Here is a 26912-nt window from a genome sequence, read left to right on the forward strand (position 1 = left end):
ACAATTTTTGGTCCTTTTGATAATTATTCTTATGTAGCTCCTCAATAATTTTTTTATTTAAAGGTGTTCATGGTAAACTCTTCTTCCTCATAGTGAACATTGGTAACATGGGAGATTGGAACTCAATCTTAGTTTTTAAAACATTGAAGTTAAAATCAGTTAGAAATATGTCATATTTCATTAATTAACAAACTATTTACTGTTTGTTGTTGACCAGCGGGGATAACCGGGGTATATGAGCTTTGCTCACTTCTTTCTTGTTTTCCATCTGTTTCCTTGTGTGACAGTACATTTCATGATTTAACATTGTTCTTAATAAGCTCAGCAGTAGCCAATGCTTGACCTCAGCAGCCAATGGTTGTCCCCAGTAGCCCATGCCTGTTCCCAGTAGCCCATGCTTGTTCCCAGTTCCCAGTAGCCCATGCTTGTTCCCACTAGCCCATGCTTGACCCCAATACCCCATGCTTGTTCCCAGTAGCCCATTTTTGTTCCCAGTAGCCCATGCTTGACCCCAATACCCCATGCTTGTTCCCAGTAGCCCATGCTTGACCCCAATACCCCATGCTTGTTCCCAGTAGCCCATGCTTGACCCCAATACCCCATGCTTGTTCCCAGTAGCCCATTTTTGTTCCCAGTAGCCCATGGTTGTCCCAATACCCCATACTTGTCCCCATTAGCCCATGCTTTTCCTCAGTAACCCAAGCTTTTTTATCAGTAGCCCATGCTTGTCCCCAGTGACCCCACCCATACTTGTCCCCATTAGCCCATACTTTTCCTCAGTAACTCATGCTTTTCCTCAGTAGCCCATGGTTGTCCCTAGTAGCCGATACCTTTCCCTAGTAGTCATGCTTGTCTGTAGTAGCCCATGCTTGTCCCAAGTAACCCATGCTTGTCCCCATTTGGTAGATACTTGCATATTAAGTGTCAATTTTGTTTTTCTTACCCTGCTAATTTAATGTGCATATTCTAACATTTAGGTAAACCTACATTAACCCTTGGATCCATTCCCAAGGTTCTGAAGGTCTTAAGGGGCAATGTTGTCTAAGTCGCCGCGATTCGCTGTGCAGAGTTCAGTCCCTTGGGCGTGCCAGAAACCTATGATTGTGGGTTCGAATCCTGACTCACCCTGATTATGTTTCTAGGTTTGTCAGCACCATACCCGTGCTTGTGGGTTTCACCAAAGTGGTAAACTCCTGAGACCTCCATCAGGCTGTCCTCCCTCATTAAGCTTAAATGCCTCGATATAACTGTAAAACTGTTAAAAGCGGCCTTAAACCCAGCTCACTCACTCACTTAAGATCTTAAATTACCCGCCCTTGTCCATTTTTGGACCAATCAGACAGCGAGAGATAAATAAAAAGAAAATGGGTAAGGCAGGTGGACATGAAGACATCCTTTCCATCAAAAAGTTATTTTGAAAGGCTTTCTTTTGTGTGCCAGTCAGTTTTTCAATGTTAAATTTCTCGCAAACTCTGTCGTGATGAATGGGAATGGCCACCATGTTGTTGATATCGCCAACTCAACATTGAGGCTGTTTGTAACTCACAATTCAGGTTGGTCCATTAGACTGAGTAGCGCAGCAAATCAAATTTGGGTAACGAAAATCACAAGCAGGTATGAGGTCATGAAAACCAGGTGTTAGTGTAGGTTTGCTGGGGTGGTGTTAAGCATTCTGCCTTGAAGACGCTTGAAGTAACCTGCCAGGTCATAGTGCACATGTTTTGTGTGCTGAAAACCTTGCTGCTTGAACATAACCATCTTGGACAGAATCTCATTTTGATACTGGATATCATCAAGGGATTTTTCAGCTGGGCATCCTTTGTCTTTCAGTGTCATTATGAAACCAGAACTCCCAAATGTTTAAAGACTTTTGCCAAAGGCGATGACAGCTATTAAAGTTAAAGACTGATTTGATGGTGTTTTTTTAAATATTTAGAGCTTAGCACTAATGGCTTCTCTATCAAGTACGTAGACGGGATATAAAGTTGCTGCTGGTAAGGTTATTGTGTGCAAGTTTATTTGTGTAGATTGTTGATTTGCAGTTGGCGATGAGCTGGTGGCAGACATTTTGTTTGACATTTCATCCTCTATGATGCCATTGTTGTCATGTTTACATTGAAAGAAAACTTGATCCAACATAAAATAAGCCAAATAAGGTCACATTCGTATTTATTAATTTTTTACCATTAGCTTGTTGATGCTCAGATGCTCATTTAAACAAACCGATATGTGGTGACATTTACTGAACACCCATTGTCTGTCCAGGTCATAGATTTCTTTTGACTGGAAACAGAATCATTATTATTTTTCTAATATTGTAAAAGGTTTGACAGCCTCTTACAATAGGAAGTAGAATCTGATTTATGACACCAATGACAATAAACAACATAGTCAGCTTCCACATCAATACATGACTCTTTTCTTTTATAGATAGCAATTTCTTTCTGTCTTTGTCACCATGTTTCAGATCTACTTCTTGCTCCTTCATCAGATGAATGCTGAGAAAGTGCATTAAGTTTATATATATATGATTGATATGTTTACACAACACAGGGTGGAATGAATGTACAAAGATAACAATATCATGACAAGGCCAATGAGATAGGATTATTTATCCCATTGGCTTCTTCCATTGTATGTACATAGTAACTCTTTGCACTTCTACATCAGTCAAATGTTCACATCAATTATTTTAGTTCTTTCTTTTTTTTAAAGAAACATAAAAAGCAGATCCTGGATTGCACAATGTTTTTCAGTTTAAAAAAGGCCCGTTTTCACTAGTTTTTCAAATGTCATTGCTGTCAGCTGCGTTTGTTTTCTATTGTCTTCAGCTTGGTCATGTTGGTTAATTCTTCAGGAAATGGGAAGGGGAAGTTAATAAATTGCCTTGAGTAATTGAATGTCTGACAGTCTCAGATATATCTTTTGTTGGATAATTTTCTGTTAATTCAGAGACATTTAGCTGGGTTATAAATTTGTGTAATGATGGATACTACCGTATTCAACGTATTAAGCGCCCAGGGCGCTCTCAAAGTTAGAAAATAGGGGGCTCTTATTAGAATAGAATTTTGGTGAGAAAAAAATACAGAATTGAAAGATCGTAAATTTTGTGATTTATGGTGACAGCCTGAAAAGAAACAAATGAAAGTCTGTGCGTATTATACACGACAGATATATTTTCCAGGATTTAATTGCCCATAATTAAGGGTGCATATAACACACGAGTGCATATTATGCACAAATAAATAAGTGTTCATTGATCAATCGGAAGGGGTGCTAATTGGGATTGTTCACTAGCCAATATATTAGCAAATATTGCCGTGGGCGCTTATCAGAGCGGACGCTTATTACGTCGAATACGGTATGCAGTATGCATATACTTCAGCATCCCACATAAAGGGAGTCAGTTTTCTTTGATCTTTTACCAGGAAGGTCAGGTATGGCGGTCATCTTGTTTTCTTAATAAAACTGATCACAACTGATAAACTTTAAGCTTGATACATGCTCATGAAGAATGCCTTTACAAGACATTATGCCTAGTAGCAGTGTTGTGTCACCTTTGTTGTTTCATAATGAATTGAATGTTTAAACTTTGTGGTTTGATTTGTTCTGACTACTTTGAGTGAAGTTGATTGAGAGATCCGTTTTAATTAATGAAGAATTGTTTTACTATAATTGATCACTCAAAACAGATTCAGATATCAGGTCATATGCTTCATATAGACATTTTCTGTGAAAACAAATTTGTCAAGATAGACACTGCTCCCTGGAAGCATTCTGGTGTCTGGTGATATTGCTGGAATATTGCTGAAAGTGGCATCATACTCACTCACTCCATGGAAAAATCATCTTGCTATTAATTTGTTGCTTTGATGAACTGTAGATGAAGAAATAGTTGTTTGTAGATTCAATTGATAGTTATACAGTACATCTCCATTTCTTTCTAGGAATTGTTCTAACTGATGTTTTTATGCTATGATTTCAGGAGTTAGGAGCTTTTGAAAACATCGGTGCCTTAAACCAGGTAGCTGGTATCGGCAGCAGCATTGTAGATCAAAACAAAAGAAGACTATCCTGTCGACCTTTGACTTCCACGACTAAATCTCGGAACTCTGGGGAAAACAGGCAAGTACAACTTGGGTTTCTGCTTTTTGGTCATTGTTCAGATGAAACAATCATCACTTTAACCACCAATGCATGCTCACCAGTCATTCACCAAACAGGGAGGGAAGGCCTATGATCAGTTGACATTTGAAACATTTCTGCTACAAAATACGTGAGAACGATGTAAGTCCCTGCCTTGATAATAAACCCATGATAATAGAGTAATAATCAAAGACATGATTTACATGATTAAAATACCTTTCTATGTTCAAATATGTATTGACGGTAACTATTCTTTGAAAACTGACACAGATGAAAACAGAGGTAGTCATTCTGTGCCATATCCTCCGGTATCATACATGTAATGATGTAGCCCAGCCAATATTTTACTTGACTCAGGCTTTGGGCTTTTGGTTATCAATGTTTAGGGATGCAAACTGATGCAGTAGAATGTTTCACTGTGGACGTGGGAGGGTGGGGATGTTGACCTCATGAGCATACTGTATTGAAAGACTTTCATTTGGCATGTTGAATTGTCCATAATGTGCAGTTAATGTTTCTGACTAACATTAATGAAATATCTGGAATGTTGAGCACTCATTCTCATACGCTGACTTGGACATTCAGCTAAAAATAGACATATTTAAGATCATTAATAAAAGTCTTTTTCTGTGCTATAGGTGGGCTGACATATCTTTAAAATTAAAACAAGGACTAGCTATGAACAAGGACAAACATCGACATTTTAGAACGCCTATATGATGAAATGTCAAATCTGTTTGATGTAGTTGGGAAACCTGAATACTTGCCCTTAACAACCATCTATCCAAGCATTTGTTAGAGCTTGCTTGTCTTGTATTGATAATTACCTGAAGGTACTGACTAATTGTGTCAGGCAGACATTAAGGTGTATTTTTCATGTTTATGATACTATAATTCTGTTAATGAATGTGATGAAAACTGTGGTTTAAGGTAATAATCACTACAAACTGTTGATCTGTAGAGTATTGTTGTAAATTGTTATTAAATAGAAAATCTCTTTATGTTAGTTGAAAGTTGCTTCATATGTAAGATTTCACATTTGCTATTACCAGTGGTTCCAGTCGTCAGAGCAGACTGACGCGACGCTTGTCTCGACTGTTCGTCACAGTGGAGCGGAGGGAGGAGGACGCAACAGCCCCTACAACTAGCAATACACGCCAGTCCAGAGGGAATGATGCACGATTGAAAGAACAGCTGAAGGTTGAAACTCCTGAAATATCCAGTTCTGATGATGCAAATCCTGACTCGCAGGTAAGAAAGCATATTTTCTTACAAGACTTCAGCACTTTTGTGGTGTCCACTATGATGATATTGCTGGAATATTAGCAGCGTAAAACTAAACTCACTCACTACTAGACTTGAACCAACACTGGTGTTGTTTGCTTACTGTCATGACCATACCTTTGTATGCAGAATTGTTGTCATGGTGGAAGTTGTCATTGTTGAAGACTGCACGACACGCTTTGCCTCCAGTACTTCATGCTTGTTGTAACATGGGGAGATGGCTGATTGTTTTGTTACATCACAACAGCAATATTCCAGCTGTATGGTCATGGCCTGTAAACACTCATGTCTTGACCAAACAAGCCAGTGATTGATGTCATGAGCCACTTCCCATGCTGTTGGGTTCTGATAAGATGCAGTCAACCAAGTCACTGAGCCTAACCACCAATTCCACTATTCCTTCTTACGACCAGGGCCCTGTTTCACAAAGCGATCGTAACGCTAAAGTGAACGTAACTCCAGCGTTAGAAATTGGCACTAGTCCTATAATCCTTACCAAACTGCCCAATAGTAAAGGTATCCCAAGGACTAGTAGAAATTGGCCCATTTTAAGGGTTTTGCTATATGTTATCATTATAAGGACTAATGGACAAAAAGTGTTAGTTTCTAACCCTGAGTTACTCCCATAGTTGACTTACGACATTCGTAGTGCTGTGATTGCTTTTTGAAACATGGCCAAGCATAAGTTGCTGGGGACCCAACAGGTGGTGCCAAAAACATCTCTCACATGGCCCCTGGCTCAATGTGCTTCATAGCGAACATAGCTGCTGTAGGAAAACACAATTTGGTCAATTCAATGTATTGCATTCCTTAGGAAGTCAGATTTGACATAACTGACAACACTCCCATCACAATGGTTTTTGGATAATAAAGAGGCTAGGCTGTTTTAGGGTTCTTCAGATATGAGTCTAAAGCTCAAGTGGTTGAGATATTTCAGACATAAAACCTAGAAGTTTATACAATAGGGGGTGGAAATTTGCATGCTTTTGTGTGACCTTAACCAGACAAACCTCTGGGAAAGAGCAGGAGCAGCTTTGATCCCTGCCCCTTTTGAATGATGGTACAGAGTCAGGTCCACTGTCCTAAATAATGCTGTCCCATGTCTGGTAACATTTCTTAGGGGATAGTTGAAATTAATTCCTACCTGCCCACCAGTCAAGTTGACAATGCCATTGCAACACTGACAGTTTTGAATGAGACATTAATATGTGACTCACTTACCTCAGCATGCTCAGAGCAAGTGCTACCTTTGTGATTAGAAAACTGTGATAATGTTACATCACAGAGTACAGTAAATCTGAGAAAACTGATAATGATTATCTACGGTCATCCTCTATATCTCCAGGGCTAGCATTTTGGTAAACCTATGCTAACCACGATACCCATCCCCATGGTTCTCGCAATCTCAAATTACCCGCCCTTGATTTCCTTTAGCCTATTTGATTGTCTGCGGTACTAGGTCCAATGTACCAATCAGAATGCAAGTTACACACCAGCCTCAATGTTGGGTGGGTAATATCAGCAACATAGCGGCCAGTCCCACAACTGGGTGAGCAATGCTGTCTGCTAACTTTATGACCCTGTATAACCTGCCTACAGGGTGACACTGACACGCCATGGGACTGCGTGGAAGACAACATGGAACTGGCATCACAGGAAGAAAACTCTGAACATGTGAGGCCTGACAACGACCATGATGATGACAGCAGCAGCAGCGAGGAGGAGGACGAGGAGCGGGACAGCGAGGACAACCAGGATGAGGAGGACAGTGAGGATGAGGATGGGGAAGACTGCCAGCAGGTGCACTCAGACTGTCACTGTCGCCATCGGCTGACAGAGGCCACAAGCTGCTGCTGTAAACACGCTGTAAGTCAGACTCTGAGGCAGGAGCTGTGCTGCATCCTGAACATCTGCATAGCATTCTCATGCAGAGCTCCAGATAAGCTGCGTATCTGCGTGAAATACGCATCAGAAATGCAGAAATACGCAGTAAAATATAATCCAAGCGTATCAAATACGCAAAGAACATTACAGACACGCTACAAAAATAAAATTTGTGCGTATCATCAAAATATTGTGAAGTAACCCTGCGTATTCGATTAGCAAATCAGCAACTTATTTTGAAATTATATAGGCATTCCGTCAACCTTGCCAAACTCTACGATGACAGTCACATCATGATCATTTGCCATCACACTTTTGTGTGGAAGTATCGTGGTATTTTTGAGTCCTAAAAAGCTCTCGAACCCACACGACACAAGTTTGCAGGGACTAGATGAACAGTGTTTTTAAAAATTTAACTTAAATACCCACATGTGTAAAAACTAGTGGGTAACAGAAATTTGAATACGCAGATAGAATTACTGATACCCAATGATTTTAAAATGCACTGGTAAAATACCCACAACACCAAAAGCTTAACTGGAGCTCTGTCATGTCTCTTTATCTGGACTCTAGTGGTGTAACGATACAGCAATACAGTATTGTATCGCAGTATGAGGCCCACAGTACAATACACTGATAACATTGATAAGCATGTATCGCGATACATACGATACATTACATTGCAAGTTATATCTGAGTAAAATGCACATTAATAATATGTATAATAAAATCTAGTCAATATGTTTCTGCCATATCTCTGAAATTTAAGACATATGATTCAGGGTTGTGGTTCACCTGCTTAAAGAAAGAATATCAACTTATGAAATACAAGTGCTGTATCAGGATATGAATCGTATCTCACCAATAGTATCGTGATATGTATTGTATCTTGACCCCATTGTATCGTTACAACTCTAACTCTCTCGTATGAAATATTTGTCATGATGCAAGTGTACTACACAACCAACTGATCCAAAACTACCAAGACATTGATTGTTTCATAAACCTGTGAAGATTGTGAGTTGAATATAATATAAATAGTAAACCTCTTTGAGGTAATCTAGTGCTCTTGGTGCAGACTAGCTACTGTTGCCAGTCCTGGCAACATGTCTGGTTAACACAGCTGTATTTGCTGCTGAACTTTTTAGAGACATCAGCCTCCATTTGGCAGTGTTTTGCAGTTAATTGTAATCTTTATAGATATCAATTAAATCATTATGTACTTTTCAAATATCACTACATAACCCAAGTGCAGCAGAAGAAGTGGTCCGCCGGTTGGTTGTCGGTGGCAACTTTTAAAACGGTAACAATGAAAACTGGGTTTCCAAGTGATCAAAATACATTGATTGAGTTGATTATCCCCACCACAAATATTTCTGTCCCTGGCGGGTATTCTGTAGAAATTTGTACTGCCATTGTGGAGTAAAATAACTATTGCTGCTTCAGGTGAAGAAGAGGAAACCAGGCAGTAGTAAGGATGATGGTGCCTCACCCAGTAAGAAGTTCTGTGGCATTGGAGATGGACACAGGTCAGTTGAGGAGCCAGTCAAAAAGAGCAACTTTTAAACTGACCACGGAATATGTGGTCTAGTGGCCTTAGGTCCATAATTTGCTGTACTTGCATCCCTTGGCTGGGCCAAGATCAGCTTGTTTCCATCTTCCCGAGACAAGAGAGTTAGCTGACTTTAAAAATCCAGTTCCCACCCTTGCCAAACTTTGCTGGAATTCCTGGGTTGATCGTAGCACCACCAGTGGCTATTACGAGTTATGTCCCTTCTAAGCCTCTCCTATCAGATTCCACCTCTCGCATCTCTTGCATTTGCTTCAAACAAAATGGTGGCGCCCAGTCAGGACGATCTGATCGATAAGCAAGATCTATATTGTGTTAAAACGGCTCTTACATCATGAAATGTATCAAATCACATCAACACCTTGATTAAAAACATGAAAAGATTTGGAATATATCTGTTGACAACGAGTTGGCAGTGCACATGCTTCACAAATCCTGCAATAGACCGAAATCTGCATGACAGTTTACGAACCGGATTTCGATTTTGTTGCATGATTTTGATTGGACTATGCATAGACTCGTTAGTCCAGTCAAAATGTAACTCCATAATACCAGCCTAGTTCGGCAAAGGTCGAAACTGGACTTTTGTAGTCAGTTAACTCTCTTGCCTCGACAAGATGGCTTGTTTCAGACGTGTCATGATTATTAATGATTCTTATTCTGTCTGCACCTTACCAAGCTGACATTACTTCTACGGCTGCGTCATTTCACTTCCTGCTTTAGACCCCAAGTGTCCTGATGCGTGCAAGCTGTTCTGTTGTCTGTCCTGTATTACACAGTACCTGGAATCAGTTAAGAATGGCACTAACAAGCTAGAGACATGCTTACTCATGATAGATCTGTTTATATTGTCTTCACTATTCCATGTCTTCTCTTGCCAAGTATGATGTCCAAAATATTTTTTATGACCACTGCTATTTCTTGTTTAAACAGTGCATTCACCAGTTGGAAGTTGTCCACACGTCCGACTGTAGCCATCTCCAGACAGAGAATCCCCTCCAAGGAGAACCCCCCTCCCAAGCTGGCAGAGTGGCTGCAGACATTCCAGGTACGAGCAGCGGCCCTCTGTTAACACTTTGTTGTCAATACTTTAATCCTTAATCTCCAGTAATAAATGCAGATGGTTTGATTTGAATAGCTGTCAAAAGAATTTAGTTTATTAAGTAATGATTTGCAAGACAACTGTTGTCAGGAATAATCCTCTTGTTCTTTGCTTATTCATACTTCCTGTGAAGATGTGTTATATTAATATATTAGTACATTTTCTGTTTGTGATATATTTCGTTTTTTGCACCAGACAAGCAGTAACAGTTAAAGAAATCAAAATGTATAGTGTTTGTGCCCTAGAGTGGGTGATGTTGGTGCTGTGTTTGAGACTGACGTTGATGTTGCCTGGACATGTAGTATGTGGTGTCTCCCTGCAGGCATGGAGCAATGCAGAGAGGCTGATGGCTGTGGATGAGCTGATAGCCATCTGTGAGCCAACTCAGGTGCGCCACATGATGCAGGTCATTGAGCCCCAGTTTCAGAGGGACTTCATATCACTACTGCCAAAAGAGGTAAGATCTGTACTTTAGGACCCGTAGAGATCCGGGGTAGAATATTTCTGCAGCAACCCATGCTTGCCGTAAAAGATGACTATGCTTGTTGTCGTAAGAGGCGACTAACGGGGTCTGGTGATCAGTCTCGCTGTCTAGGTTGATGCATGTCATTGTATCCCAATTGCTAGAATCGATGCTCATGATGTCAATCACTGGATTATCTGGTCCAGAATCGATTATTTACAGATATATAGCTGGAATATTGCTGAGTGTGGCATTAAACAACAAACAAACAAACGGAAACTATTGATAGAAGGTTGACACTCTTAGAACTTGCTGAGCAAAACACCATACACATGGCTGAGTTGACGGAGAAGCAGAGAGAACCAGTGCACTGCAATACCATGTACCAACATCTGATCACCATAAATATCAATAGAAAGTAATAAGTTTAATGTCGAAATGTAGCAGGGGATGTGAATTGAATGTAACATTTTATTTCATCACTGGATATATAAGGGATTTCAGGCCGCTGTTAGCTTAGGTGACTCTGTTTACTAAAATGTGTTTTGGGTGGATCTTTTTGTACAGGTGTCCAAGCTTCATCCCTTGTACCGGGTAATACCTACCCACACTGTCCACATAGGGTTTGCTAACCCTCTCTGCATCACACTTCTTAATCCCTGGATGCGGCGTGTCCTTCCTCTTTAACCCCCAAAGTCAAAGTTAAATATAATGACTTAAAATACATCCCGCTCGCAAATACACTTCACAGTTTTGACGTCTGTAGGAAATTATCTGTTATGTGAAATCATCTGAAGTCATTTTAGACAATGCAAAATTATGGGAAAACAACCTATGAAAAAAAGGTTCATCGTAAATAGCACTACTTTTGACCTTTTTATGAAATTACTTTTCACAGTGTTATTTTGTGTATGTTTGAAATCCAAATATTGGATATTTACCAGTACTCATAAAATCCAATCACACAAATATCCCATAGGATAGTAAAAGATATCCTAAAATAGGACAGGAAGAAACCAAATAAATCCCCAGGAATTAAAATTACTTTGCTCATTGTGTCCGTGGAAATGTATATGTTATATTGTTCTCTCAGAAGTGATGTCACCCCTTTAAGATGCAGCTTAGAATTGGTCTTCAGCAGCCCATGCTTGTCGTAAGACTAACAGGCCTGAAATCTGCACGGCAGTTTACGAACCTGATATCGATTTCATTATGCGATTATGATGGGTCTATGTATAGACTCGTTAGTCCACCAAAATATGACTCCATTATCCCAGCCTAGTTAGGCAAGGGTGGAAACCGGACTGTTACAGCCAGTTTACTCCCTTGCTGCAGGAAGATCATGACTTGATTTTCTGGTCTGGACTCGGATTATTTACAGACCGCCTTCATGTAGCTGGAATATTGCGTGTGGCGTTATTCAATAAACCAAAAAACAGAAATGACATCAGGATGGCAAACTTCACAGATTTGAGATCCATCATATATCTGAGGCTATCAATATTTAGCATATTAACTTGGCAGTCCCTTTAGGGAAATAGGAAAATAAATATCAATGTTCTGTCATAGTGTTTTGTTTGTGTTTTAGCTGGCTCTGTATGTATTATCGTTCCTTGAGCCAAAGGATCTGCTGAGAGCTGCTCAAACCTGTCGGTACTGGCGGATCCTGGCAGAGGACAACCTCCTGTGGCGAGAGAAGTGTCGGGAAGAGTCTGTGGATGAGAGTCTGGTTTATGGCAGTCACAAGTTCAAGAAGCCAAGAGCACATCGTAGTCCATGGAAGGCTCTCTATATGAGGCAGTATCAAATCGAACAAAATTGGCGCACCGGTGCTATAAGACCTCCAAAGGTACAGCAAACATAATTCTATCTGTAACTCTTACATGACGGCTATCTGTTCAGAATGGTGTGTGGGGCTGCTTGTACTAGTCCGGAGCCCACTGAGATACAATGGCCGGTTTAACATGAAAACCCGAAACATTATACTGATTCTGAGACAACCTGCCATTGATTTAGCTTCTTTATGCCAAGCGCCAGATAGGGTGACAACAAGTACCATCTTTTAACATTTTTTATCATCTTTTGGTATTAATCCCCGATCTTCTGCTCTTAGGGCAGATGCTCTACCACTAGACCAACGGAGGTGGTCTGTCACACAATGAATAAAGGTATATGTTACATATTTGTCTATTGCGCTGAGATGTACAATACATGATCGTGTGATATGCTTTTATTTCAGGTATTGAAAGGCCATGATGATCATGTGATCACTTGCCTTGAATTCTGCGGAACTCGTATTGTCAGCGGCTCAGACGACAACACACTCAAAGTATGGTCTGCTATATCTGGCAAGGTGAGTGCCTGCCCAACAGGAAGGTGTTTGTCATTACCAAGTAGCACATGGTTGTTGTAACAGCTGACTAAGCCCTTGGGGGCGGTCAGGTAGCCTAGTGGTTAAAGCTTTCGCTCGTCACGCCGAAGACCCGGGTTCGATTCCCCGACATGGGTACAATGTGTGAAGCCCATTTCTGGTGTCCCACGCTGTGTTATTGCTGGAATATTGCTAAAAGCGGCATAAAACCATACTCACTCACTCACTGTAAGTGCTTGTGTGTTTTGTGTTGTGTGTTGTGTGCTTTGTGTTGTGTGTTGTGTGTTGTGTGTTGTCGCTTTAGCCCATGAGGATTCATGGTAGGAATAGTACCCAGTTCCCCATGTTATTATCATCATATGTAGCCAGTGTGGATCTTCATGCTCTCAGCCACTAGTTTTTCTGGTCAAAACTGCATTGTGCACTTGAGAAAGGTGCAGCTATGCAAGTAGAATTAATAAATCTCCACAAACATTTGCTTGATGTACTATTGTGATCAGGTGGTTAGAACACATCTCACCTGCTGGCAAATCATATTGTTCTTTCTTTCTTCATGGATTGCCTGGTCATCTGAGACACAACTAGCTATGAAGAGTTGTCTCCCCTAGCTACCAGTACTGTATTCTGTGGTTTGTGTTCATCGCTTGCCTGGATGCTTATCATTGCATTTAGCAATCCTTGATCCACTGTCACGGTTATTAGCTTAAAGCAATGTAGTAAACCACAACTGAGTGTCTGTTTCTCGTCCCACATAAACTGATGGTTGTCACATTATATAAATACTGTTCTTAGCAGTTGTACACTAAATGCTGTAACTCAGCTTACTACATGTGCAACTGCAGTTGATGAAGAATCCTTTCCACTCCCTGGCTGAGTTTAGGTGGAAGAACCATGAATAATGTCAAAATATGTTTGCTGACAGTTACTTCTACAATATGAAAAGTAGCACTGAATCATCCTGAGAAACATTAATGCGGACTGTGACTTTATCCACTTGCCCGAAGCCCATGTCTTGTAAAGTTTCTGCTTATCTAGTTAGACTAGTTGGACTAGTCTATATTCTATGACGAAAATGTATAGAAGATAATATCAGTGCAAGTTCACACTCAAAGGTTTCTGGCACAGAGTGATAAAAAAGTTGTTATCCAGAAAAGCTTTCATGTTTCCCTGAGGTACCATCTTCTAAATACCTGTGAGGCTTCTTGTTGTTGTTTCAGGACTTCTAGATATCCCACCTGGACCAAACTTAACTTTAGATTCAAACATTCACTCAGACCATGCTAAGCAGCCATATGAGATCAAATTGTTTTAAGATTCTCAGTACAGCACACATTATTGGATGACTGAAAATATCACTGCATAGAACTGAGCTCACTCCATTTGAGTGGTGCTGATTATCATGCTTTGTGTGTCCTTGTTTCAGTGCCTGCGTACACTAGTGGGTCATACTGGAGGGGTGTGGTCATCCCAGATGTCCGGTCTGACCGTCATAAGCGGCTCAACTGACCGTACGCTCAAGGTGTGGAATGCTGAGACGGGTGTGTGTAAACACACGCTCTATGGTCACACGTCCACTGTCAGGTGCATGAGTCTGTATGGGAGCAAGTGAGTAGTACACACATTCTTGTATATAAACCGCACCACCCTTTCTGATGTACCGGTTTTTAAAAGTGTGCACTAGCAAGTAATGTAGATAGAACTTCATGACAGAACATCAGACATGTGTCCACGTGATCAAGAAGAGTTTAAACAGGTGACTGTAACTGAAGCTGAAAACTGAAACTTCTAGCATAGAGTTATGGCCATTCACTAGAGAAGAATGGGTAGCCTCAGCGGTTTTACTGTCATGCAGAAAGTCTGTTTTATTCTGTTTGAGTATCTCTATTTGTAGTTGGTTGCTATTGTGCTTATTGCACCAAAGTTACAGGATCAGTTAACGGTGTCATTGATTTTTCCCTAGTTATTGAAAATTCATGTGTTATTGTTTCTGCCATTATCAAACCCTTCGTGTCAGACTTTTGGCAGAATGAGAATTGATGTATTCCATAGTGTGCACTTCTTTTGTGGAGGTTATTTTATAAAGTTCACATCTGTCCAATGTTTCAGAGTTGTGAGTGGTTCTCGTGATGCAACGCTCCGCGTGTGGGACATCGAGTCTGGCCAGTGTCTGCATGTGCTGATGGGCCATGTTGCAGCTGTCAGGTGTGTCCAGTATGATGGCCGCCGAGTGGTCAGCGGGGCGTACGATTACACCGTCCGTGTGTGGGACCCAGAGACAGAGTCCTGCTTACACACGCTACAGGGACACACGAACAGAGTCTACTCTCTACAGGTAGGTGGACATTATCTCTCAACAACAGTCTACTCTCTACAGGTAGGTGGACATTATCTCTCAACAACAGTCTACTCTCTACAGGTAGGTGGACATTATCTCTCAACAAGTCTACTCTCTACAGGTAGGTGGACATTATCTCTCAACACTAAAAGGACAACACAGTTTACTCTCTACAGGTAGGTGGACATTATCTCTCAACACTTAAAGGACCACACACAGTTTACTCTCTACAGGTAGGTGGACATTATCTAACAACAGTCTACTCAATTTAATTTTGAGCTCACTTGATATCAGGAGCCAGCAAGAAGGGACCTAGTGGTGTTGCAAGACCACCGACGCCTATACGTCGACTAGTGGCAGCTCCCATCAAACGCCTCAGAGTTCAAGGCATAACCTGTATGTAGACGCCTCACTCCAAGGTTGAGAACCCACTTCTTGGACCAGACAGCTTCAGGTTCCTGGGTCCACTTGCACAGAACAACACTCTTAGCGCTACAATTATTATAAATCCTTAAGATCGCAATCTTAGGCTTTGGCTACAATCGCCATCCAATTCGACAAAGCGATTGCAGGCTTAAATCATTGTTAGCTACAATCAAAACTTACAATTGGTGCGGAAGTAGCTAAGATTGTTGTAGTCCTTGAATAGACTTGACAAAATGGCGTGCAAGACTTGGTCTTTTTCACATAAACAATCTGCTTTACGTTCAAACATTGACTTTTTGTTAAACTTTATGATTCCAATCTACACTTCAACACCGTGAAGAATTCACCACAGATATAAGGTCAGAAATATTGTTAATTGTGATAGTTAACCACATAACTATCAAGTCGATAGCAAAAAGTACTATTCCCGCCCGACTCAATGCTGAAAGAAGTGTGAAACAACATACCTTTTCGCTAATCAAGGGAAGGATAAAAAACTTAGTCATCTGCAAGCGATGTGTAATGTCCGTGACCTTTTGGATAAATCAAGGGCAGCTAATCTTAGTTTATACTCTAGATGGGAATTGTTTCCCTTTGTATAAGCCTGTTGAGTAGAATCTACCTTGCCCAGTGTATTACTGTTGTATAATTGCTGAGTTTTGGGTCTCATTTGTGTCATTTATTTTGTCTTTAGTTTCTCATTAAAATAATCTACAGATAAATACAAGTTGAAGAGCAGATTCATACATGTTTAAATCTAAAATCGAGTGTGACGGGTGACAAGCAGTCTTAATATCTGAATTTAAAAGAAAAAAAGTATTCATCAAACAAGCAAATACAAATGATGAGACATTTGAAATTTGTGTAAAATATTCCATAAATAGCAAAATTAAAATTCACACTTTTTAAAAATAATGATAATATCAATATAATTGATACGCAGTGAATATATATTAAACAACTGCTTTCTTGAAACATTATTCATAATTCTTATTTCCTGGGAGGTATTGTTGTGTGTCGTTACCGGTTCCACTTATTGTATGCGCAGCAAGCATTGCATGTTAGCAGACAACTGTAGACAGGAGTTGAGTTTAAGATTTTTGTACCTCCTTTTTGAAGATTTCAATCTTAGCTAAGATCATGATCTTACAATGGCGCTTAGATGGGTTTGTGAAAGTGGAATAGGACAATTGTATTGTGATTGTAAAGTTGATTGTAGGTGCTTAAGATCAATTGTAACTTGTGTTGTGTAAGTGGACCCTGGTCTCAAGACAAACACAGTGGCATATGAACAACCTGGAAGTGGAAGCCGTGCTTCTGGCAGTACAACATTGAGCTCATCAATTGACCAACGCCAGACTGACTATCACCAGGGACTGCACACGGTCGTTTGGTCAACAAGCAGGCATCGACCCACTCTAGCTCCATTTTGAACTAGACATTCCGTTTTTACCAGTTAATTCAGTTGGGGGCCAGAATAAGACACATTCCTGATGCCCCCTTAATTAACAGATTAAACACACAACAAGGTTTTGTATTGTCATGAAATATTTTGAAGGTACAAAACATTTGTGTGACTGTATTGACTGATGTCTAAACTTTGACTGAGTTACTTTACAATGTGTATTTTCTAGCCTGTGGGTTTGTGTCCTTGATGCGGATGTTATCATTCTGGTTCCAGTTTGACGGCGTACATGTAGTGAGCGGATCGCTGGATACGTCCATCAGAGTGTGGGATGTAGAGACGGGCAACTGTCTACACACCCTCATCGGTCACCAGTCACTGACCAGTGGTCTAGAGCTGAAGGACAACATACTGGTGTCGGGCAATGCAGACTCTACGGTCAAAGTCTGGGACATCACCACTGGCCAGTGCTTGCAGACTCTACAAGGTACACAGAGGAACCAGCTTTTACTGCTGTGTCTCACATCTGCTGAGCAATTTGATATCAATTCTGTATGGCATAAGATAATGTTCGGTTGAAGTGTTGTTACAATGTTGTTAAATGGACACATTTTATCTATATGTTAAACGTCAACAGGTTTTTCAACCTTGAATTCATTATGGCATTTGAAAGAAGAAGAATATTTGACTAAGATCCAAATGGAGGAATTTGAACTGCAACAGAAGTGTGTCTTATTTGCAGCATGTAAAATCCAGTTAGTTTTATTTTCTGTGTGTTAGTGTTTATCTTAAAATTGGAGTTCATGCCCTTGTGTCTTGATTGGTTGGTTGGTTTTTAAAGCCGCACACAGCAGTTTTCCAGCTATATGACGGCCGTCTGTAAATAATCGAGTCTGAACCAGACAATCCAGTGATTGATATCATGAACATTGATCAACGCGATTGGAATCGATGAAATGCATCAACCAAGGCCCGTGTGTCTGATATGACTCATTTGATAGCATGAGCTGGAAGGTGGAGCTGTAATTAGCCCATTATCTGAGGAGCTGCAATTCCCTGTGCAGAGTTGCCTCCCAAGTCTGCTAGGAGCCCTTGGTCAGAGATTTGAATCTCAAATTTGCCCCAATAATGATCCTTGATCTGTCAGCAGCAACCAGTGCTCATGGTTCTTGTAAAGTGGTCAGTGTCGAAGACCTACATCACTTCAGGCTTTACTCCCACTTGGAGCTGACAAGGTGTGATATGACTGAAATACTGTTCAAAGCAGAGTTCCACCTTTCTAACTCCATTCGCTGTAACCTTGAGTTGTGAGTCTTGCAAGGAAATATGACAGAGTACATATCAAGTGGCTGAAATGTTGTCTTTTCTTTGCCAGGGCCAAACAAACATCAAAGTGCTGTAACCTGTCTCCAGTTCAATAAGAAATTTGTGATAACTTCCTCTGACGATGGGACAGTTAAAATCTGGGACTTAAAACATGGCGACTTTCTCCGGAACCTTGTCGCCCTCGATAGTGGTGGCAGTGGGGGAGTAGTTTGGCGACTTCGCTGCAACAACACAAAACTTGTCTGTGCTGTGGGCAGTCGCAATGGCACAGAGGAGACTAAGCTGCTCGTGTTGGACTTTGATGTCGAGGACAAGAAATTACCCTGTGTTACATGAGACCAAATACCGTACACTCTAACTTGTGAAGTGGGTGAAGCTAATGTCCAATGGTTTGGAAAGCACACATGAAAATATTGGATCCTTGTGTCACAACAGAGAGTTGGCAACAGAATTGGGGATCTTCACTGGCACCTTGGTGTGTTTCCAGAATTGATAGCCGTTAGCTTGAAGACTTGTTTGACTTTATGAACACGTGATTTTATGACTATTTCTATGGATTGTCGGATTGTCATTGGTGCTTATATGATCGTCTCAAGGTGATAAGATCTAAAAGTGGAATGAACACAAATTAACATTTTGTGAATTTCGTTTCTTTTGTATGGTTGAGTCTGTGTTATCAGAGTTATTTCAGCACCAGTCACTGGTATCTAGGAACAGTTTGCAGCCGGTTTTCAAGTCCTGTACATGACCTTGACTCTCACGAAGAGCATGTTATTACCTCGCCTCAGGAGTACAGGCGTAATTGTAAATATGTGTATGTATGCATCAAATCTGAGAAATGGCAAGACTGAATGTCAGCATGTTAGGTGCTGCACAGTTTATGTACATAGAAGCATTGGTCCTAACAGGTGGCTGATGTCAAGTCATAGATAGTCACTGGTAAGTCACACCCCTATAGACATGGGGACATTACAATCAAAGGCCACTTTGTGCATATACACTGAGATAGGCTAGCTGAGGGACACAATAGACCTGGGCCACTGAGGAAAACGACAGTCCTTGGCTACTGAGGAACGCCATAGTCCTGGGCTACTGAGACAATAGTTCTGGGCTACTGAGGAACACTATTGTCCTGGGCTACTGAGGAACATTATAGACCTGGGCTACTGAGGATCACTATAGTCCTGGGCTACTGAAGAGAACATTATAGACCTGGGCTACTGAGGAACACTATAATCCTGTGCTATTGGGGAACATTATAGACCTTGGTTACTGAAGAACACTGTAGTCCTTGGCTACTGAGGAACATTATAGTCCTGGGCTACTGAGGAGAACATTATGGACCTGGGCTACTGAGGAACACTATAGTCCTGCGCTATTGAGGAACATTATAGACCTTGGTTACTGAAGAACACTATAGTACTTGGCTACTGAGGAACATTATAGTCCCGGGCTACTGACTGAGGAACATCATAGACCTGGGTTCCTGAGGAGCGCTATAGTCCTGAGAAACACTATAGACCAAGGTGACGTTGTACAAAGCAATCGTAACACCCATATCTTAACATAGACTTACGACAGTCATATAACACTAAGGTTGTTTTGTACAATGGCACCCTGGGCTACTGAGGAACACTATAGACCTGGGCTATTGAAGAGTCATGTTGCCATCATTGATGAAAATCAAATTTATTGGTTGATATGGTTATGTTATGGCATGGCAGGGATTAATCAGGAAAAAGGTGAAACAGCAATCAATAATCAGCAGCATGCAAATGTTGACCTTTTCAAAAAGTACATGAATAATTAACACAAACAAGCTCAAAATTAATACCTTACCTGTCAGGTATTTACTTTTGGTGAGGATTTTTTATGTGAAATCATGACAAGAATGGGCATATCTAATTTGAGCAACTTGCTGAACAGCAATTGATTGAGAAAAAAATATATTAGTCCAAGCCAAGCTAACATTAGCAGTTCACAGGAAAATATCAGACGATTGTGACCGCCTTGATAACACTGGCAACTTAGTCGACCTGCCAGTTGAAGTGTACATACATACAGTGTATAATCTGATGTTGGCAAGAGTTGCTGGTATGATATGCTGGTATGATATGCTGACATATTTTCAGGGATGGGATGTCATTCAGAAGTAATATTTCAGTATTATTGTCATCATTATAGTCAATGTCATACTGTAACAACTGATATTGAAGGGTACGGATATTGCAGGTGCCCACAGTATGACTGATTGCACAGTAGTGATGTTGCATACAACAGTCAGGAAACATTGGCCATGTCAAAGAAGAGAGGACAATTGTTCACTCAGCTTTTCCATGATATGAAAGAAGTAGAAAGCATTGTTTTAATGTCACGATTCCAGAAATAACAGAAGCATTTCATGCTGAGTGTAGGTAAAAATAACACATCTCCCAAAACTATGTGTATAATATATGCAATTATGAGAGAAATGGATCACACACCTGATCCAAGATTATGTTTGGCAAAACAATTCACATCTAGGCTAAGTTGGAATTAGTATTCACACATATTGAATGATTGCTTCCTTGGATGTTGTTTACAGTCAGAGTTGTGTGAGGTGCCGACCTCATGATTCAAAACGTGTCGCAATACTTGAGTCCTGATACTTCATTTGCTTAGTTTTTGCATGAAATTCTCCATGCTCAGTATGGCCCCCTGAACTGAGGTTTGTCACATGACAGGGAAATTCAGGCTTGTCCTGATACCAGTATAGTATTAGTATTACAGTCTGATTAAGCATTTGGTTTCATTTTCAGCAGGAAAATAATGCTAGCATGAGAAGTTACCAGGCTAGGTTTATGTAAAACTTTGTAAATGTGACTTGTAAAATGCGATACTGAATTTAACAAGGATTCGATCCATGGGTGGGTGTATTGTGTATTGCATCACCAGATCTAGATTTGTGATGCATCCATACATTGGTGAATGGGGAAGCCCTTTCTGTGGTGTGTTTGAAACTAAACTTTTTCTAATGACATCCCATGCGAGAAGGAAGTGGTGCAGTGTGCGTTTATGGAGCTTGAGTGATTGTGAGTCTAGTAGTCTCTCAGCTGATACTATGTAAATAATTGATGTATTCATCAGCTAGGGTCTGTCGTATGGTGCCTATGCACTGTGGACCGATGGGTGTATGGACAGTAAGTGCTACCGATGAGTCAAAACAGGCTTCTTAACAATAGACCTTGTACATTTTGGTAAGACAATACTTTTAAGTTTTCTCTTGTTCATGATTTCTCATGAACATAGTGTCAGCAACTAAGAATGGCATGATAGCTTACATCTTTGAATGGATAAATATTTATGTGAAAATGTATTTCAGTGCATGGAAATTAAGTTATTACAAATGTTAAAAAATTCATTCAAATTTGTTTATGGTATAATTATTTTTTTTAACCTCATCATTTTGCAGTCTGCCAATCCATAAAGTGAGAACAAAACAAAATTGTTTAAATTGGAGACGCATTGCCATGGGCAACAAAGTGTTTGTATGGTATTTTTATCCATCAGCTTGCAGTGCTATGAATACAGGGATGATATGATTTGGGTGAAATGAATTCGTTGTAATTTAAGTCAGGACTGGACATGGTGCCAAGTGCACATTTTAACATGTTGAATAATAGATCTGATTTTGGTGGTTTGCAAACGGACGTCTGGAGGCATATGTTAAAAGTTCTCAACAAACCCTCTTCTTGGGTCTAGACATATAAAGGACTGGGGCTGTTCCAACGGTAAATGAAGACTCAACTGCTGAATATGAAAGGATGACCTGATGACATCTCAGGTTTCACAAAAATTGTTTTCTGTCCATCTCTCTGTCCAGTTCCTATAGGAGACAGCAACTATTCTAATATGTGAAGTTATGTGGTGTAGTTGTCACACAATGTTTTTATAACTCTTGTAATGTCTCTTTCATTATAAGGAAACTAGATTTTTACTGGACGGTAATATCCTTCTCGTTTTCTTTCCATTTTAATCGTCATTGATGCCAAAATAAGTGATGTAAATGAAGCATTGATCTTGTTTCAAATTTTTCATCATGTAGGAATTCTGCTACAAGGTCAAGGTTGAAGTCAATTATGCAGTCACTTGTAATTATCTCCCCTTTTTGTTCTCTGTTTTGTTGAACTGTAGCACTTTACATGTTGTGCTCTGCGTTTCTGAGCGAAGATTTCAATTCAGAGGATTTCAAAGGGAACCAATTCAGTTCAAAAAATTTCTTGAGCAATATTCTGACATGCAGTGAGCAAAAAGGTGAGGTCAATTGTTGAAAAACATTCAGTATATTTTTCTTGAATATGCCTTTTAAACAAGGTTCTCATTTTCTGGAAGAAAACCCCCCAAAATACTCATGTGGAAGAAGCATTTTGAAAAGAGAAACTGATTTTGTTTTTTGATTGAAGATTGTTTACTTTCTTGAATTTTAAAGATGGCCCTTCTGTTTAACGAGACAACTATTGGTTAGGCCTAATCGTTTTCACTCCAGTTTTTTGTGGTAAGATTGTTGATACAATTTTTGGTTTTTATTTATTTACATGAATAATTTTTAGATTATGAGACTAAATATTAATGAATACAAACAGCTCTCTGACACAAGTATTCTGCCCTTGACAGTGTCATGTTATTGCAGTGCATCAAAAACAATATTTTTGTTTAGATTATTTCAGTACCAAAATTTATTAGAATGTACCTTTCAAACCAAAAAGGCAGCATTAGAAAATGGTGCTAGTCCTGTAGTCCTTGCCAAACTGCCCAATAGTTAAGGTGTCATAAGGACTTGTAGAAATTTGCTCTTTTTAAAGGTTTTGCTATATGTGTCATTATAAGGACTAGTGGACTAAAACTGTTAGTTTCTGTCGCTGAAAGGTGGTTATTTTTTATTTTGTGAGATGTATATGAGCATGTACAATTATTCTCGTTACTGCAAGTGTTTGTATACAGTATGTTATTTCATTGTCTGTGAATACATACAACTGCTTAGTGAAGCATATCTCTTTAGTCACTAAAATATGTAGTATGTAATCACATGTGATGGACTGATGTGGAGTATTCAAACCCTGGAGGGGCGGTCGGGTAGCCTAGTGGTTAAAGCGTTAGCTCGTCACGCCGAAGACCCCGGTTCAATTCCCGACATGGGTACAATGTGTGAAGCCCATTTCTGGTGTCCCCCGCCGTGATATTGCTGGAATATTGCTAAAAGCGGTGTAAAACCTGACTCACTCACTCACTCAAACCCAGGAAGTGACAATGGAGACACCTGAAAGACTAAGACAGCATGCTAAGGAAAATGCCCTACATAATCAACCTGCGACCCAAACTTGTGAATCTACTTGCCAGAACTTGACTCAGCATCATTTTTAGTAGATGTTGCTGCTATTAACGGTTATTACATCAACTGAGCCTCCCAGACTGAATGAGTTTTTAATGGATTTGGACTACTTGATTAAGTCACAGACTTAACAGAACTTGGCAAGACTAAAGGAATGAATACTGAACACCATGATGTATTTTATTAGGGTTTTACTTCACACAGATATCTACATCAAGTACACAAAAATGTATAGAATGGATGTCCAAAAATATATAAAGTGCATTCTGAGGGACGCACAATAATATTCAGTGTACCAAATTCTTGACAAGAATTATAAAGTTCCTGTAATTAAAGAATTGATAAAGTCTTACAGTACAGTTAGCTATTTCAATACTTTACAGGACATTCATATTTCCTGTAAGGACCCTTGAAATTAGTAAATGAGGGTCCCCTGGACCCCTAGTTTTTAGAGTCGAGGTAAAACCCTGTATTTTGATACTAGAAAATAAAGAAAAAGCAATCTTTTTGGGGGGCTTTACTGATTGAATGTCACTGAAAAATGTACTTATCCTCAAAGAAACAGTTGGTGGCGGGGCATGGTTGTTGCAGCACCGTGGAGAACATGTGAAAACTCTTGCTGCTATAACTTGTACTGGAAAGTCATACAATACATGTTGTGGATTAGATTTTATAACTAAAGAATATGGGTTGATCAGACATTTTCTTTCACATGGAATTTTCTTCAACCGAAAATATGAGAAAAATATGTTTTGACAGTAACTTGAGTAACCCTGTCTAATGGGAAATCTGGAGCACAACATTAGTCCCTTTTTACTGTTCCTGTTTCTTTTCCCATCTCTGCATCTATTGAAGTGGAAGGTATTTGTAAAAATACATGTTGAACAAGTTGTCAGACAAATATGATACTTCTGCACATCTCTTAGAGAGGAGTAAGAATGATTTTTGTGTTTAGGGCTTTTGTTTTTGTTGTTGTTAAACATAATATGTAAATAAGAAAAGGTAATTTATGTGAAAAAAATTGTCCTTGGACCATTTGCAAAAGGAATTAATTAGTGCTTTGAATACATGAACAGAACTTGGGATACTCATGGAACTAATTGTGTCTAGTGCAAATGGGCGTTTATGTTTTTGTGCTCATTGTGAAATCATTATTGTAAATGAAAAAGGTGTTTTATATATGAAGAAGAAATTTCACACCACAATTATTGTGAAGGTTAATGCCAGACTCAACAAATGTACACGAGACTTGACTCTGAAAAGTTGAAATTTCTTTGCTGTTGAACCATTTCAAGGGTTGATTTGGCCTGGTGCTTGAAGCAAATCAGTTGTGGCCAGATCAAATTATTCTCTTGTTTTACACACTTATTTCAGGTAAATATGTCAATATGCATTTCTGAAACAATATCTTGACAATAAAACAAACAAAATCATGTTTTGTACTCTAACTTAGGACAGGAAATCTGTCAAAACTAGAAAAGATATGTTTTTAATTTATTTTCTTTGATATTTTTTCGCGTTGTGGTTTTTCTTCTTTTTGACAGGAATTATTTAATGACTTAACTAATCAGTAACTAGGAAATACTTACATAAGGATTTATGTGAATGGTGATTTCTTCTTGGTGGAAAAAGGGGTTTCTGTTAAAACTACTGACAAGAGTGGGGAGAAAAGTAAGAGTACAGTATTGTAATTCTAGAATAAGTTTTCTTCAGGACTTATAGAATGAAGTGCAGCTGATATTATGTGTGATACTACTTCTACTGCAGGTGTAGGTGGTCTGATGTTCTGTTTGTGTTGAAGCTGTTTTATGACTGTTTTGGGAAGGATGCCGATGTGAGTGATACACTGTTACATACAACTGGTCTTGTCGAAGGTGGAATCATAAAATTTCATATGGTAAATAAACCAAAGTATGAAAATAAAAGATGTGTTTGTTTTCTTTTAACACATTGCATGTCTTGTTGGAAAAGCCATTACATGTTTCAAAGGGCTGTAGGTGAATTCTTAGCCACTCCCAACTCGTAGATAAAATACATGGTGAACTCGAAGACAAAGCAAATACAATTGAGTAGTAGTCTTGGAGTAAGATTTGAAGGAGTCGGAGACGCATGGGTTATCAGAGGAGTTGGGTTGAAGGAGAATGCAGACATTGCAGGCACAAGAAATCCATAGTCAAGTCATCTTTCACTCGATGGCATTAAATGTCTGATGATACCCAGTGTTGCACAGACGGTGTTCCACTAGGCACAGCTGTCACATGACAGTGTGTGTTGTCACTATAAATTGGGTCTACGAATTCACTATATCCTGTTTCAGATTAGGGATGGAATTAAAGAGCATCTGTTTTACGTGGCAGTCAATCATACTCTAAATAATGGAGGCCTGTAAATAATTTAATGCCATGGCTGTTGACCTCAGCCATGTTAAGGAGCCGTTGTGCATCTGACTTGATCCTTTAGGAGTCTCATATTTGTTGATGCGGGAACACTTGTTCTGATCAGAAAGGAATGACACTGTATGTAAACATGATATTGCCATCAGTATAAGACGTGAACTCTGCAGAGGAAGGGATACTGACAAGCCATGGACCTAAATAGAGGCGATGCAGGGATTCACAGTGGCTCGAGGTATGGCTGAGGGAGGAACCACAGAATGTTACGTTTGTCATGCCTATGTCGATACAGGTAACCTCCAGTTCAGTTAATTACATCGCAAATCATTATGAAATATAATATAAAATATTTTTCTGGATTATTTTCACATAAATCACATGTCAAAATTTATACATGTAAACGTTTCTATATCTTTGGACACATGGGAAAGTAAAATTTAAATGTTTCAAAAGATGCATGCAAAATAGAAAAATACAGGTATTAAAACTTATAGCAAAGCAAAAAAATAATACTACAGGTCTAGATCTACCAGATGGGAAATTATTTGAATAAGATCCAGCTCCTTTCATAAATTGATGTAGACTCTACATTTTCATAATAAACATTGAACAACTGTAGAATCAAGGGCTGAGTAATGTTAAAATACTTAATATTTTTGTGTGCACTTTTCACGTATTGTGGCTCTTTTAAACGTATCGTGAACAATTTGTGATAGGGAGTGAGTCCGAAACACCGGCAGCAGCAAGTGTGTTCTTGTCTAATACAGCATGCGCATTTCAACAGCGGTACCAGTTATTCTCAAAGGGGGGTCACTCTGATTTGTTATTCACTACGGTGG

At 39.6% G+C, this 26912-nt stretch overlaps 1 protein-coding gene across 2 annotated transcripts in view; it reads left to right on the plus strand.

Moving 5' to 3' along the window:
• LOC139450736 (F-box/WD repeat-containing protein 7-like) overlaps nucleotides 1-25568 on the plus strand; it is a 51954-nt gene extending 26386 nt beyond the window's left edge. For both annotated transcript variants that reach the window (XM_071232553.1, XM_071232552.1), the window contains exons 3-14: nucleotides 3986-4125; nucleotides 5199-5397; nucleotides 7030-7296; nucleotides 8761-8843; nucleotides 9818-9932; nucleotides 10309-10443; nucleotides 12038-12298; nucleotides 12689-12802; nucleotides 14244-14425; nucleotides 14927-15152; nucleotides 17263-17473; nucleotides 18362-25568. In XM_071232553.1, coding sequence (XP_071088654.1) covers nucleotides 3986-4125; nucleotides 5199-5397; nucleotides 7030-7296; nucleotides 8761-8843; nucleotides 9818-9932; nucleotides 10309-10443; nucleotides 12038-12298; nucleotides 12689-12802; nucleotides 14244-14425; nucleotides 14927-15152; nucleotides 17263-17473; nucleotides 18362-18648 — 2220 coding nt within the window. In that variant the 3' untranslated portion in view covers nucleotides 18649-25568. The remainder of the gene's footprint in view (nucleotides 1-3985; nucleotides 4126-5198; nucleotides 5398-7029; nucleotides 7297-8760; nucleotides 8844-9817; nucleotides 9933-10308; nucleotides 10444-12037; nucleotides 12299-12688; nucleotides 12803-14243; nucleotides 14426-14926; nucleotides 15153-17262; nucleotides 17474-18361) is intronic.
• Nucleotides 25569-26912: the final 1344 nt, after the last annotated feature.

The sequence above is a fragment of the Haliotis cracherodii genome, unplaced genomic scaffold (genome assembly GCF_022045235.1).
Source record: "Haliotis cracherodii isolate W230 unplaced genomic scaffold, xgHalCrac1.p SCAF_8, whole genome shotgun sequence".
NCBI lineage: Eukaryota > Metazoa > Mollusca > Gastropoda > Lepetellida > Haliotidae > Haliotis > Haliotis cracherodii.